The sequence below is a fragment of the Nycticebus coucang genome, chromosome 21, assembly GCF_027406575.1.
Source record: "Nycticebus coucang isolate mNycCou1 chromosome 21, mNycCou1.pri, whole genome shotgun sequence".
Lineage (NCBI taxonomy): Eukaryota > Metazoa > Chordata > Mammalia > Primates > Lorisidae > Nycticebus > Nycticebus coucang.
The window spans coordinates 10,727,154-10,743,918 of record NC_069800.1 but is presented as its reverse complement, the minus strand read 5'-3'; the positions used below and the strand labels follow the sequence as shown (position 1 = coordinate 10,743,918).

Here is a 16,765-nt window from a genome sequence, read left to right as displayed (position 1 = left end):
TGCTCTGTGTTAAAATTAGTTTCAGCTCCGTGGCCCCCGTGGAAGAGACAGTGTAAACTCCACAAACCATGGGGTCACTAACTTTCTCTTTTTGTGGGCACAGGTGGCCTAATGCAGCAGCTGGTCCCCAACTTTTTTGGCACAGGAACTGATTTCATGGAAGAAAACTTTTCCATGGACGTGGGGAGGGTGGCTGAGATGATTTCAGTATGATTCAAGTGCATTATATATACTATGCACTTTATTTATATTATTATTACATACTAATATATAATGAAATAATTATATAACTCACCATAATGCAGACTCCGTGGGAGTCCTGAGTTTGTTTTCCTGCAACTAGATAGCACCTCCCAGGGCTAGCATCACCACCTCAGCTCCCCCTCAGATCATCAGGCATTAGATTTTTGTAAGGAGCACACAGCCCAGATCCCTCACATGCACAGTTTACAGTGGGGTTCGTGCTCCTATGAGAATCTAATGTGGCAGCTGCCATGACAGAAGGCGAGGTCAGGTGGTGATGCGAGGGATTGGGGGTGGCTCCTGCTGTGGCCCGGGGATAAAGGACTACAGGTCTAGTGGACAAAACTCAAGTAAATAATAGTGATGGTGACAACTTTGTGGGTATTAGTCTGAATAGGGGCTGGGCTGTGCTGAACAGCACACCTCATCGCATCATGGCAGAGATCCTATGAGCAGGTGTTAATTCCAGTTTATGGAAAAGGAAGTGAGGCCTATTAAGGCTGACCATCATGCTCCAGATGACCCTAGTATCAAAAATTGCTACTTCCCCACCTTGCACTTCTAATTCCCTTTAAATTATCCTTTTCATATCTGTGTAGCATTGATCCCTGTCTTGTTCCGTAACTTACTTATTGATTAGGTTTATCACACAGATAAATCTGCCTCTCCCCAACTCCCAGTGAGAATCTATGCACTCTCCAGAGGCAGAGGTTTATCAGCTCACTGGAGGGTCCCAAGTGCATAGGATAGACACACCGTAGATGCTAAGGAAATGAAAGTAGCCACGTGAAGATTGTAAGTGTTAGCACCAACTTGGATATGTCAACCTAAAAGAATCAAAAGAGTCAGAATCTAGCTTAAAGAAACTTTATTCATAAACACCAAGTTTGAGGGCAGCTGCTCAGGAAGCACAGGTTCCAAAGAATGGAATCCAGTGTTAGAAAGTATAAAAGGTTGGGATTGTTTATATATCGATAAAGTTTAGGGAAGCTTAACAGAATTTCAACATCTTTCAAGGCAGGGATGTCCAACCTTTTTACTTTGCTGCCACACTTTGGAAGAATGAAAGTTGCCTTGGACCATGATTTACATATAAAACACTAATGAAAGCTGATTAGCAAAATATTTTTCATTATATCTGCCACACAGATAAACAAAAAAATGTGCTCAGGAAGTCAGCATGCAGCCCACGGGCCACAGGTTGGACACCACTGAATAAGGCTTACAGCAGAGTTAGAACAAACAATCTGATTAGTTGAGATGGTCTTTTTGTTTCAAGAAAGATACACTTACCATTCCAGCTGAAGATGTAAAGTGATGGGATCTTTTGCACCTCTGGTCTGAGTTAGTATGAGACAATAGAGGAGAAAATTAATCTATGACAAAGATCAGTGATTAAAGGGGAGAGTCTGGTCCCTGGTCCCTCCTGCTTATTTACAGACCAAGAACGAGGAAGAACGCTAAGTAAGCCTGGGTCCTCGAGTTATATCTATATTGTTCTTCTATAGTAAAAATGGCCAACTTCTTGGTTTCTCCTTTTTTTAGAGTAGGTTCTAGAGTGGTGTTTCTCAACCTTTTAAAAAAAATCTCATGGAACACTTTACCTATAGTTAAACTTCCACGGCACACTTAAACTATGTTGATAAAAAAAAAAAAGAGTAAAAAAGAGAATATATTTACTATGCTTTGAACTTCTTTCAAAACTAAATTAATGATCTTTAAAAATTTTTGCTGCACACCTAAGATCGTCTCAAGGCACACCAGTTGACAATTGTGGAGGCATGGTGAAAATCACTGTTCTAGAGAGACTTTGTAGTACATGTCACAGACATGAGTTCAAACCCATGCTCTGCCTCTTACCAGCTGTGTGAATTCAAGCAAGTTACTTCCCCTCTCTGTGCCTCCATTTTGTCATCTGTAAATGGAGATAATAGTGTATCTAGCACATAGGACTATTCTGAGGTTCAAATGAGATGGTTAGGCCAACCTAACCAAAAATAGAAAATTTAAGTCCCTAATATCATTAATCAGAAATGACAAAGGTGAAATAACAATAGACATGACAGAAATTCAAAGAATCTTTAATGAATACTACAAAAAACTTTATTCTCAGAAATATAAAAATCTGAAAAAAATTGACCAATACTTGGAAGCATGACAACTTCCTAGAATTACTCAGAAAAAATTGGAAATGCTGAACAGGCCTATATCAAGTACTGAAGTAGAATCAACTACACGAAATCTCCCCAAAAAGAAGAGTCTGGGACCAGATGGCTTCACATCAGAATTCTACCAAAGAGGAACTAGTACCTATATTACTTAACCTTTTCCAAAACATTGAAAAAGAAGGAATACTTTCCAACACATTCTATGAAGCAAATATCACTCTGATCCCCAAACCAGGAAAAGACCCAACAACAAAAGAAAATTATAGACCATTATCTTTAATGGATATAGATGCAAAAATGTTCAGTAAGATCCTAGCAAACAGAATCCAGCAACATATCAAATGAATTATACACCATGACCAAGTGTGTTTTATCCCAGGGTCTCAAGGTTGGTTCAATATACATAAATCTATAACTATAATACATCACATAAATAAACTGAAAAACAAAGACCATATGATTCTCTCAATAGATACAGAAAAAGCTTTTGACAATACCCAGCATCCTTTCATGATCAGAACACTTAAGAAAATAGGTATAGAAAGGACTGTTCTTAAACTGATAAAGGCCTTCTACAGCAAACCCACAGCCAATATCATATTGAATGGAGTAAAATTGAAAACGTTTCCAATCAGATCAGGTACCAGGCACGGTTGCCCATTGTCTCCACTGCTTTTTAACATTGTTATGGAACTCTTAGCCATCGCAATCAGGCAAGAGAAGGTGACCAAGGGTATACAAATAGGGTCAGAGATCAAACTTTCACTCTTCGCAGATGATATGATTTCACACCTGGAAAACCCCAGGGACTCAAACAAAACTGTTAGAAGTGATCAAGGAATACAGTAGCATCTCAGGATACAAAATCAATACTCACAAATCAGTAGTTTTTATATATACCAGTAATAGTCAAGCTGAAAAAACAGTCAAGGACTCTATTCCCTTTACAGTTGTGCCAAAGAAGATGAAATATTTGGTAATTTACCTAACAAAGGACATGAAAGATCTCTATAAAGAGAAGTATGAAACTCTGAGAAAAGAAATAGCTGAAGATGTTAACAAATGGAAAAACATACCATGCTCATGGCTGGGAAGAATCAACATTGTTAAAAATGTCCATATTACCCAAAGAAATTTACAAATTTAATGCAATCCCTATCAAAGCACCACCGTCATACTTTAAAGACCTTGAAAAAATAGTACTTCTTTTTATATGGAACCATAAAAAACCTCTAATAGCCAAGACATTACTCAGAAATAAAAACAAATAAGGATGAATCATGCTACCAGACTTCAAACTATACTATAAATCTATAGTGATCAAAAAAGCATGCTACTGTCACAAAAATAGAGAGATAGATGTATGGAACAGAATTGAGAACCAAGAGATGAACCCAGACACTTATCATCATTTGATCTTTGATAAGCCCATCAAAAATATAAATTTGGGGAAAGATTTTCTATTTTACAAAAGGTGCTGGGTGAACTGCCTGGCGACCTGTAAAAGACTGAAACTGGACCCACACCTTTCACCATTAGCAAAAACTGACTCTCACTGGATAAGAGGTTTAAACTTAAGACATGAAACTATAATCTTGGAGAGAGTGCAGGAGAAACACTTGAAGAAATTGGCCTGGGAGAATACTTTATGAGGAGGACCTCCCCAAGCAATTGAAGCAACACCAAAATACATTCCTGGGAGCTGATCAAACTGAAAAGCTTCTGCACAGCCAAGAACACAGTAAGTAAAGCAAGCAGATAGCCCTCAGAATGGAAGAGGATATTTGCAGGTTATGCTTCTGACAAAGGTTTGATAACCAGAAGCCACAGAGAACTCAAACTTATTAATAAGAAAAGAACAAGTAATCCCATTTCATTGTGGGCAAGAGACTTGAACAGAAGTTTCTCTGAAGAATCTAGGCACATGGCCTACAGAAACATGAAAAAAATGCTCATCATCTTTAATCATCGGAGAAATGCACATCAAAACCACTTTGTGATATCATCTAACTCCAGGAAGAGTGGCTCACATAACAAAATCCCCAAATTACAGATGATGGCATGGATGTGGAGAAAAGGGAACACTTCCGCACTGCTGGTGGGAGTGCAAGCTAATACGTCCCTTTTGGAAAGAAGTATGGAGAATATTTGGGGATCTAAAAGTAGACCTACCATTTGATCCTGCAATTCCTATACTAGATGTATATCCAAAAGACCAAAAATCACTTTATAACAAAGATATTTGCACCAGATTTTTCATTGCACCTCAATTCATAATAGCCAAGTCATGAAAGAAACCCAAGTGCCCATTGACCCACAAATGGATTAAAAAATTGTGGTATATGTACACGAAGGAATATTATGCAGCCTTAAAGAAAGATGGAGACTTTACCTCTTACATGTTTACATGGATGGAGCTGGAACATATTCTTCTTATCAAAGTATCTCAAGAATGGAAGAAAAAGTATCCAATGTACTCAGCTGTACTATGAAACCAATTTATAGCTTTCTTATGAAAGCTATAACCCCAATTATAGCCTAAGAAGAGAGAAGGGGGAGAGGGAGGGAAGGGGAGGGGGGAGGCTGGGTGGAGGGAGGGTAATTGGTGGGACCACACCTACGGTGCATCTTACAAAGGTACATGTGAATTGTTAACCAGTTTGATGAAAATATTTCAAATTGTATATAAAACCAGCACATTGTACCCCATGATTGCATTAATGTACACAGCTATGATTTAATAAAAAAAAGAGATTGTGATTTGACTATATCAACGACATAGAAAACTGTGACTTATTTATCTGTATCCATTATCCTCATCTATACCTCCAGTTCTAAGTGTTGTTTTCTCTGTTTAATTATTTTTGGTGTGTATATAAATATACATATTAATTCATTTGATATGTCACCTTATATCTTCCATGACAGAGTACAAATAAATAACACCCATGTTTCTTGCACTTTCCTCTAGCTTCCTACTTTTACTCTCTTAGTGTATATTTTGTATCTTGTTATAATGTTTGCAATGTACACATAGTGTATACTCTCTATCTTGTTACAATATTTTAAAGTTGTATTTCTGGCTGGGCACAGTAGCTCACACCTGTAATCCTCTGGGAGGCTGGAGTGGAAGGATTGCTTGCATTCAGGAGTTTGAAACCAGTCTGAGCAAAGCGAGACCCCATTTTTACTAAAAATAGAAAAATTAGTTGTGCACGATGGTGCATGCATAATAGTACCAGCTACTCAGGAGGCTGAAGCTAGAGGATCACTTGAGTCCAGAAGTTTGAGGTTGCTGTGAGGTAGGCGGATGCCATGGCACTCTGGTCTGGGCAAAAAACTGAGACTCTGCCTCAAAAAATAAATAAAAATAAAAATAATTATTTTTGAAAAGTTGTATTTCTTTTGTCTTTGCTCAGAGTTAATATGTGGTCTGTTTTGATCCCCTTGATGGATCTTCCAACAATAACTGCCTTGTGTCCATTGGAACCATTTTTGGCAACAATAGAAAGGTAAAATGTGATGTATCAAGCACCTGGTTTTGGATAAAAAAAAAAAAAAGTTAAGGTTCAACATTCAGTCCTATTTCGCTGTGGTGGAGCAGACAGAATGCGAATCAAATGAGGCTTGAATAGATTTGTATGTCAAGTCCTGAGTTTTTGTTTTCTTTCTTTTTCTTTTTCTTTTTTTTTCACAGAGACTTGGTCTTGCTTTTTGGCTCAGGCTGGAGCACAGTGCCACAATCATAGTTCATATGACCTTGAATTCCTGGGCTCAAGAGATATTCACAAGTAGTGGGGACTACAGTCATGTACCACCACTCTAAGCTAACTTTTTAAATTTTTGTAGAGACAGAGTCTGGTTATATTGCCCAGGCTGTTCTCAAACTCCTAGCATCAAGGGATCCTCTTGCCTCAGCTTCTCAGCGTGCTGGGATTATAGGCATGACCCACTATGCCAGCCTTCAAGTTCTGCGTTTTTCAGGCTTAATTGCAGAATAAAGATCCATTAGGTCATTAAGAGAGAATATAATAGTGAAACATGGGTGGAAGGAGTGAAAGCCTCTTGAAACTGTGTGAGAGCTGAGCTGAGTCCTGTTCAGACTCGACTCTGTCTTTTATCTTTTTCTGCAAATTGAAGCCTTTCCAGTCCCTGGAATGGTCTCCTCTCCTTCTTACAGGTCCTTCCTGTGACTCTACCCTGTTCCTCTCAGCCATTGGCTAATTTTATGCTATTCTGTCATGGTTGAATAGTTATTCTAGAGACTCTATGACCCCCCAAAACTAAAATACTATCTTTCCATTGTGGGAAAAGTTTGTTGAGCCCTGCTCTGAGTCATAGAAAGCAGGAGGTGAACCCAGACCCTGCCTTGGGCCTTCAAACTGCAGGAGCTGAGCTGTCTCCAGAGCTTCTCTTTCCTTTTTGTTTTTAAGTTTGTGTGTGTGTGTGTGTGTGTGTGTGTGAGAGAGAGAGAGAGAAAGAGAGAGAGAGAGAGAGAGAGAGAGAGCAGGCTCGATTATAAAGACAGGTGAAAAGCCAAATAAATACCTGTGAACCCATCATAAAACATTATAAAATATAAAATACGTCCTTTTAGTATCAGCTTTTGTTATTTTAGAAAGGAAACCTCACAGACTTGTGGCTAAACCTCTGTTTCTACATCTCAATAAATGAAGCAGTTAATTCAACTGAACTCTGTTCTGGAATACTACCCAGAGAGGCATTAACTTATTCAAGTGAAACCCACAAAGATGGGTGGATGAGCAGAGTTCAGGAGTTGGAGACCAGCCTGAGCAAGAGTGAGACGAGACCCCTGTCTCTACTAAAAATAGAAAAGTTAGCTGCTTGTGGTACCAGGCAGGCACCTGTAGTCCCAGATACTCAGGAGGCTGAGGCAGGAGGGTGGCTTGATCCCAGGAGTTTGAGGTTGCTGTGAGCTCTCTGTTTCCAAAAAGTAGAAATTATACCTAAATTTGTATTTGATCTCTAAAAGTGACTTATTGTCTGATATTGTGCATAGTTGCTTTTCAAACTCACAAAAAGTAGCATCACTGTGGCACACTTGTCTTTGGTCATCAGAGAGCATTTTTCTTTGTCTTGGGTGAGAGGCAGATCCACACCAAAATCAATTTGAGTAATAGAAGGTTTGAATGCTCCGGAAGGTGAAAGAGGGTGGATTGAGCTCAGGAGTTTGAGACTAGCCTGAGGAAGAGTGAGAGCCTGTCTCTACTAAAAATAGAAAAGTTATCCAGGCATTGTGGTGGGCTCCTACACTCCCAGCTATTCAAGAGGTTGAGGCAGTTAGATTGCTCGAACCCAGGAGTCTGAGGTTGCTGTGAGCTATGACATGATACCAGGGCAACAGAGTGAGACTCAAAAAAAAAGGTTGAAATTCTTATGCCATAAAGGCAAAGGCAATGATTCATCTGTTTTCCAAGCCATGCCAAGAAACATACCATTCCTGTTATAGACATGGAGGGAAATAATTTTTCTTGCAAAGTACCAAATCTGTAGTATAGCAAGAAAGGTGTATAGCAAAATTCATTCCTATGGAAGAAAACCTCTGGATAATGACTTAACCAAAAAATAAAGTAGCACTGATGTTTGCCAGACCCATTTTCTACCTCACCCCACACCCCAATATAAGCCTCTTTTAAGGAGAAAATGGATAGAATTTGGCTATCAACAACAACAACAACAACAAAACCAGCTTGCAATGCTGGCTTGAACTGTGATTGCCAGACAGAGCTGTCAGCAAGAGTCTCCACAGTCTTCTCAATAAACCTGGAGTGACTTAAAAGATGAAAAGAGATGATGAGTGTGACACAGCTTTTAAAGTCATTTCAGTTTTCAAAAGTTTTACTGATTGTTTGAAACTATTTGAGGGCTTGGGCATAAACTTTGATGTAGATGTTGCTTCCAAGGAGATCCGTCTGGCTCTCCACAGAGAAGGTTCTGTGCTGGAATTCAGCACACATGCTCAGGGAGAAATCCGTAACTGTGACCTCCAGCAGTGATCAGGCCATGGCCACACAACGCCTGGAAAAAGGCTTAAAAGGGACCGGCAGGGCACATGGTTCCATGTCCATGTGGCCCCTGCTGTAACCTCTCTCCAGGGGCCCTCTGCTCTGGCTGAGATAGTCAGAAGGAGCATGTTCTCCTGAGATGCTGGGACACCATCATGCTTTGTCCATAGGCGGAGTCCAAATCCTATTATTGCTCACGTGGTCTTTAGAACATCAGAAAATAAGATTCTTTTACATATTTGACCACAGCTTTCTTGCCCCCCAACCCCTACTTCCTTCTTTAAGCTAAACGTCTTTCATGGGAGATGACTTTTAGACTTCTCTCTAAGCTAAACATCTTTCATGGGAGATGACTTAGACTTTCCCATTTCATGGGAGATGACTTTTAGACTTCTCTCTAGCTTGGTCACCCCCTACCAGACATGTGCTAATTTGAGATATTCTTTAAAAATATCCCGTCCCCACAACTAAAAGCAGAGTTTCAAAAGGAGTGTTTGGTTGCCTCTGTGAGGAAAGGTCGTTGGTGACATGAGTGTTTGCTCATGGCCCCCAGGCCTACTTTCTTTTCCAAAACCTCAAGCCTCCGGAACCCCCTGTATCTTCCCTGTATTTCCTAAGTGGTGAAATAAAGCAGAGACCAATACCTATGAAGATGGAGCAGGCAGGTGAAAGACGTTGATTCCCATGATAAGATTAAATTAGTGGGAGCTCGCAAGAAGGCATGCTCCTTTTTGGAAGTGATAGTGGAGAGATGAGAGAATATCAAATTACAAAAATTGAATAAGGACGCTGATTGGAAAGAAGAATCCAGATGCAGGAAATGTGGGGTCTGGTGGGAAGGCTTCTGTGGTAATAGAATCAGGATATTACTGATGTGTGGGGGAGGCCCCTCTGGGAAGACGCCCTATCTCATCAGAAGGGTGGCTGATCACGCCTCCTGGTAATGCTTGAACTGGAAGAAAGAACCGTGAAACAAAACAAAACAAAAACATACTTTGGTTTATTTCTTACTGTATAAATCAACTAATGAGCCTTCAGAGGATGCTCTACAGCCAGGCAGGAACCTGGTGGCAGCCAGCTATGCCCGCTATGGCAGCGCCACCATGCTGGTGCTTGCCATGGAGTGTGGTGTCAACTGCTTCATGCTGGACCTGGTGAGAGACCTGGCAGGGGCTGGCCTTGGCTGGTGGCTGTGAGTGGATGTGCTGGAGAGGCAGGTTGCAGCTGTGGGGGGAGCTGAGGTGAACTCAGAGTCCAACAGTTTCTATTGGGAAGAGGGCCCAGCCTGCCAAGGCTTCTGATGGTTCAAGAAACACTGGATTTTGAAGCACACAATGTTTCTAATGTGGGAAACAATATGCTAGCCAACTAAATCTCATTATGGCTGGGTGGAGCTGCAGGAGGTCTGTTAGTCACCCACTCTGTCCATTTCCAGACTTTCTACCTACTTACCCACCAAGAGGGGCTTTTCTGAGATGAACGAGTGTCTCAGCCAAAGCCGCGAATAATATTATTTCCTCAAAAATAGCTCCCAAATATATTTGGTTCTGTGAGCATGCTCACAAATCTCCAGTTAGTTCTTGCAGTCATGACAAGGCTTTGACCACCTCAAGGAAATAAACCTAAAGAAGAATATGAAGACAATCCCTTACTCTACCTCATTGAGAAAAGTTACCTTATAGAGAGGAGCCGATGGTGCCATGAAAAATGTTCATTAACGATTTTAATTTGTGGATAATTTTTTCCATGCAGAGGGAGATGTAGATAACAAGGTATACATTACTAATTTTTGAGTAATTTATTCATTGAGTTAGGTGACAGTATCAACAAAGCAGGTAAATTGAGAAAAGTCATCTCTTTATTACCTGGCACAATGAAACCCACCATTGAAACACAAACTCCAAGAATAATCTTTAATATGTTAGCACCTTCATTATATGTTTTTGGGGAAATGAATTCGATTTATGCCCTTTTAAAAATGTTAGCAGTGTTGTGGGGTGTCATTAATGCAACACGCTATGCATGTGGTGCTTCTGGCTGACAGAGAGCAAGGTGCAGCCAGTGTGACCCCTGTGGGTGAAGGGCTGCTTGGGTAAGGCCTGGGTGTGAGCAGCAGGTGGGGCAGGTCAAAGTGGTACTTTAGTCCCAGGCACTCTTACACAGCTGGAAGCCTGGGGCGCTCAATAAATAAAACCAGGGTAGGGTCAGAGCACCAGTTAAAGTCTGCAAATGGGGCGACCTCAGGGGAAATGATGGGGGATCCAGAGCAAAGTTTCATCTGAGGCCAGGACGCAGGTTCAGGCTCCTCTTCTGTTTGCTGATTTGTGCCTCGCCAGGCGTTTCCTGCCACCCCAGACATTCTTCTGGTGCTTTCTCTGCTACCTTTAGTTGATGAATGTGTGGGGAAAATGAAATCTCTTCTCGTTTGTAGATTGCAGGCGGTATCCTGGAGTAAGTTTTCGTGTGTTTGGTGGTCTTTGCCCTCTGAGAGCAGTGCAGGCCTGCTGGGGTCCCACCGGCACCCCCTGCTCGCTGCTGCTGGGAAAGGCAAGGCTCTCCCAGGAGAGGCCAAGTGCTTCGTCTTCGTTTGGGCTGCAAGGACAGGCTGATGGTTTCTGCTGAAACCACCACCACCGCTCTACTTGCGTCTCTACAGGGCTTTAACTCGCCAAGAACAGTTACTTTTTGGCTCCATAAGCAGGGGGGCTTCTCTCCTTCACACCTGGGACTCTGGTCTGGGTACTGGGACCGCGTGTCTGGACAGCTCCCCGGGCTCTGCACCAGCCCTGGTTGTGAGATGGCTACTTTCTGGATTTGGCATACCCCATATGAGCAGGAACCAGTCTGGGTCGTGGGAATATATGGCCGGGGCAGATGTGGCTATGGCCCCCTTCTTCTCAGCTCTCACACTACGGAACCCCGCTGGACCTCTTACCAGCGGCACACAGGGGCCCACGAGAATCCTTAGTCCAGTCCACCCGGGAGCTGCGGGAGACATCATTTCAGAAGTTTACATTTCACCCCTGTAGCAAAAGCACGTGGACCCCCAAAATCTACTGAAATAGTAAAGAACAATCCTTAATCCAGACCAGCAGTAGTCACTTAGCACTTTTTCCCCAACCTAAACCTCCGTTGGAGAACCCAGACCCCAAGGGCACACGCTGAGCGCTGTGGCTCCGTGGGGGGAGGAGGCGCGCCCAGAAAACTACCGGTCACTGAGCGTAGGTCTGAAGCTAAACGTGCTGGGACCCAAACTCTGGGTTCTACTTTGTTCTATGGCAACGCGCAGAAGGGAATACTTGCTTCAGGATAGAAATGTAAAGCTGAGAACAGCCCTGAGCGCCGGTGTCACTCGGAGGCTGGTCCTGCAGTCCCCCGTCTCTCCCACAGCCACCTGCTGTCGGGACCAACTCGCGGCCTATTTTTGCACCGGCTCGCACATCCTCCATCGCTCTGGGCACACAGGCCTTATTCTTGGGGCTTTTGCTGTTGTGCTGTTTTGCACTCCCTATTTCTGTGCGGTTTCTTTCTTGATTTACTAAACTGACTTGCAAAGTCAAAGGCTCTTTTATCACCCGATGGCTTCTGCAGCATCCTCTCCCCCTCCCCCTCCATTTCCTTGTCACTTGTCCTCACCACTTTCTCTCTCCCTCCCCTTCTTGCAATTCTTGGAGAACATGGCAGAAGTCACTCATGCCCCAGGGTGAGGTGAGGCCACGTCCCCAGCCTAGAACAGTGAAGTGCACATGTGTCCACACCTGGGGGAGACAGCTGGTCATCTCCTGACCTTCCCTTCTGTGTCTCTAAAGGACATGGGAGAGTTGATTTTGGTGGACAAGGATGTGAAGATCAAAAAGAAAGGTACCATCTACAGCCTTAATGAAGGCTACACCAAGGATTTTGACCCTGCTGTCACTGAGTATGTTAAGAGGAAAAAGTTCCCCCCAGTAAATGAGGGGTCTGGGATGGGGCTGAGGCCGTGGTCTGGCATCAGGGGCAGGTCTAGAGAGAGGGGGGTTTCCTCTGAGGGGAGAAGGGACCCTTGTATTAAAGGGTCTCACTTAGGCCTCTTAAGGTATGTGGAAATTCATTGGTTCATGATTCACCTTTGAAGTGAAAGAAAGCAAGGATGGGAGGTGGTTGGATTTCAATCTGCACCAAGTCTGCAATTAAGTTCTCATCTACGTACTGGGGACTGGAATTCTTGTCCTGAGATGTCAATGTGGGACTGTCTGTGTCAGCTCTTGCAACTTTCTCTTGGCAGAAGAAAATCCAGATAATAAAGTCAACCAGACGAATGAGTGCATGGCAATGAGGCATTTTCCCCTCTATGGGCCCCTGGTCCCAGATGGTATAAAGTGTGGTTCTCCTACCGAGGTACCCTTGTCTTGGTATCTCTCTATAGAAGTACAAATTAGTGACTATGAAGAGGAGAAATGGCTGATGGTAGAGCTGGCTCTGCATGGGAATAGCTGATTTTGTTATACCTTTCCTTAAAACCCACAGACACCAGCTGTTTTTTGAGGATGAAGCTCAAATATTATTCCCATGACATTGGTATTCCTGAGAGCTGGGGCTGCAAGCTCTCTCTCCATCTGCATCATCTCCTTTCACTTTCCCTAGATTCTCCTCCCTCCTCCACCCTGCACACACTCTCTCTAGTCCTGTAGGCCCCTCCTACAAGCCCACTGACAGCAGCACTCCCTTCTCCATGTTGCTAAACCTTGCCTTGGGCAGTATCTTCTCCCTAGCTTGGCAGAAATCCTTCTGCACCTTTACAGTGTTACTAAATGGCACATTTTTTGTGAGGCCTTCCCCATAGCCAGAGTCAACCACACTTTTCTCAGGGGTTCCGTGGGTGATGTGACCTCTTGTGAGCTGTCTCCGTTGTTCCACTTCCTGCTTCACACATCTTAGCACAGCCCCAAGCACAGTGAATGGTTGTGGAGTCAAACACACACAGGGGACGCAAAGGGAACTCGCTTTCTTTATTTTCTGCAACCCTGGTCATTGCTGTTCTTAACCTTGCAGGATAACTCAGCTCACTGTGGTGCCTGGTGTGTGGGCTCCATGGTGGCCAATGTTTACTACACTCTGGTCTATGGTGGGATCTTTCTGTACCCCTCTACTAAGAAGAGCCTGAACAGAAAGGTAAGCACATGGCCTGGAGAGTGAATTACAAGCAGTAGATTGCATTTTCAGCCTGAGGGATTTGATTTAGGAAGATGGAAAGGTTATGGTAGCTGTTATGCTGTAGTAAGTTGCTAAGGATGTCGGTGGTGTACTGTTTTCTAGATTAAAGGTAAAGCCACATGATACCAACTAAACATAAAAATGATCTCCTGAGAGTCCTTCCAGTGCTATGGGAAAGAGAATTAATGCTCAGGATGGGGACTAAGCATCTGGAGAGCTTCCAGTGGGTACATGGTTTGGCTTGGGCAAGGTGAATTCCATTCACAAAGGGAAATGAAACAGCCCAGGCTCATTTCCAAAGCAGCTAATCCAATACATATCCCAAATAGGAGTCTTCTTTGGTTGTTTTCAAAAAGCATAAAATAGAAATGACTAATGAACTGACATTTGCTACTTGGGAAATGCTACCTTTTAGGGAAGGAAGGAATCTCTGGGAAAACCTATAGCTTTCAGGTGAGCTGTTACTGCTGACCACATAGCCCCAAGGCTCACAGCATCCCCAGCATGGGCTGTGCTGTCTCACACTGGGTAACAAACACCTGCTTTCCTCCCCCTAGGTTGGCAGTGTGCCCGCTGCATACTGTGTCTAGTTTATTTTCACCTTTTTTTTTTTTAAACATGAGAGAAGAAAAGACCTCATTGTCATACACTCATTCGTCTGGTTGACTTTATCATTTGAATTTTCTTCTTCCAAGAGAAAATGGCAAGAGCTGACACAGACAGTCCCCTACTCGCCTGAAGATAGTTAGACATCTATATATTTGGATATAGTGAGAGCTGTTTGCTGCAGCTGCTCTCCAGTCTTCTGAAGGCACCCTTATTTACTTAGAATGCCGTTTCTGCCACAGCACCTCACGCACCCCAGCCTATCAGATTAGCCTGCCTTACAGCACATTTCTCAATGCCTCCAAAAATTGTTCCTGAATACAAGTGTTAAGGCTCCTTCATTATTCCCCCCAGTTTTTCCAATCTGGCCATGACACCTACGTGAAAATAGAGTCAGGAAACACCTGCAAAAAGCTTTCGCTCAGTAGGCAGGCTGCATGAAAATGCATAACGGTAAAAAGTTAATATTTAACGTAACTGCCAAGATGTATAACATACAAAATTCCAGCCCTCGGACCTTAGGAGAGTTGTAAAGGGAATGCACACAGGGTTGCAAACAATATTATACTGTTTGGAGGAGCCAGTCTGCTCTCCAGATGTCTGCAGCCAGACACTACCATGGATTTTTCTGATGCTTTTAGAATAGCCTAAGCTCCATCCAAAACACACACACAGTCACTCATTAAATTCAGTTTCCATGGTATAAAGAGAAGGGACTCATCAGTTCTGCCAAAATGTCATTCTGCATCCAGGTGGTCTGTTGCGAATTTGCATCAGGTAATCTACTGGCCTGATAAATGGCTGAATTTGAACAAATGGCTAACCGTTTCCTTTCGATGTAACCCAGGCTGGGAGGGAATTTTCACAACCTCATAGTAGGAAAGAGGGACTATCGGTTACTGCCACCAGCTCTGCACTACTTTGCTACAGAACAAGTCCCCTCTCTATGTAATACCTCGGGTATGAGGCGGCTGCTCTGGTCTTGTTTTCCAGCTGAGGCTGCTGTACGACTGTAATCCCATGGCCTATGTCATGGAGAAGGCGGGGGGTGTGGCTACCACTGGGAAGGAAGCTGTACTAGACATCGTTCCCACTGACATCCACCAGAGGGCGCCGTTCATCTTGGGGTCCCTGAAAGGTGCAGGAGTTCCGGGAGGTTTACCAGTAACACTCTGCCAAGTGAGGGGCTGACCTCGCCCACCCCGGAAGGAGTGTCTTCCACGCTGACCTTTGTCTCTCGTCGCGTTCTGGCGGCGCATCCTACTGTCCCTAGACAGCAGAAATAAAAGGCGTGGCTGCTTTCCCCCTCAAAAGCTGTGTAATGCCTGGTGCTACATAGCAAAATGCTGTCTCCATGATGTCACGGGTGGGCAAGATGTATCCTGAGCAGATGGAGGAGAAATAAACATGTTCTTCCTTTTAGGAAAAGGTCTTCATTGCTTTGTGTCAAATGATAATTATGATGATGATACCAGCTCACCTGTCTAACCTTAGGTAGCTCCTGTGATCCTTACAATGACCGTATGGATTAGATACTGTGAAGAACCCATTTTCTAGTTGACTAGATGGAGGACTGAGAGGAGAAGCAATGGGCTCCAGGCCTCCAGCCAATGAGTGGCAGAGCTGTGGTTTGACCCCAGGACCTGTGAACCTGAGCTAATGTGTTGCTTCTTCCACCTGTCGTTCCATTCCAGTCTCGCTGGGCAGAGCTAACCTGCCCAGGCTGTCAGTGTCCCCCTAGAAAGGGGAGTGCTAGTAGCTCAGCGATGGCCCCTGTGCATAACCATCTGAGTCACAAATGAAGGTTTACATTGGTACCCAATGGCGCATTTCCTATAAAGGACAAGACTGTATTGAACTCATAAAGCCTAATAATTTTTGAGATCTAGTTACCGTAAGGGAAAGGATTCATCAAAAGAACAGGATTTAAGGAAATAACAATTTGTCACAATCAAGTGTGTTTCTCACTAAGCTCTCTATATAAACAGTTTCTCCCTCAGCTAACTCTGGTTCTTTGTGGACCAGAGTCCAAGATCATGGCAAGTTTTATATCAGACATAGACATTGATAGAAAATGTGGCCTTTTATGAGCTCTAGATTTTAAAATGTATCTAACCATGTATTTCCACTTGGGAACTGACAACAGGTGTCTCTGTGAATCTTGCCTCTTTCTCTGCAAATGCTCCTCATTCATTCCATGCTTTTCCAGAATGAAACAGTTGGATCTTGAGCCCTGGATCTGCTTTTGTCCACCAACCAGACCCAAAGCCAGTATCTCCCCCACTCCAGCTGTGGGAGGCCCTCTCTGGAAAGTCCTCTGACTCACAGCACACCCTTTGATTTTTAACCTTCCTGTTGCTCAGTTGGCCTTCGGCTCTGAAAGCGCTGAGGGAGACGTGGCAGGGTGTGGGAGCCTTTTCCTATCACTGAGATCACTAGAGGGAAACAACACCCACTCTGGTGCCATGATGAAACCGGGCAAAATAACAAAGACCCATTTCCTCTGCCTTTGTGTGTTCTGTGTGGTGT

General features: G+C 43.4%; 1 protein-coding gene across 1 annotated transcript; it reads left to right on the top strand.

Moving 5' to 3' along the window:
• Positions 1-5,836: 5,836 nt before the first annotated feature.
• On the top strand, positions 5,837-15,604 carry LOC128573458 (fructose-1,6-bisphosphatase 1-like; the record flags this gene model as incomplete). Its single annotated transcript, XM_053573724.1, has 5 exons — positions 5,837-5,927; positions 9,458-9,591; positions 12,247-12,384; positions 13,469-13,588; positions 15,230-15,604. Coding segments are annotated over 5 exons (681 nt in total), but the record flags the coding sequence as incomplete, so codon positions are not given.
• Between the last annotated feature and the right edge of the window lie 1,161 nt (positions 15,605-16,765).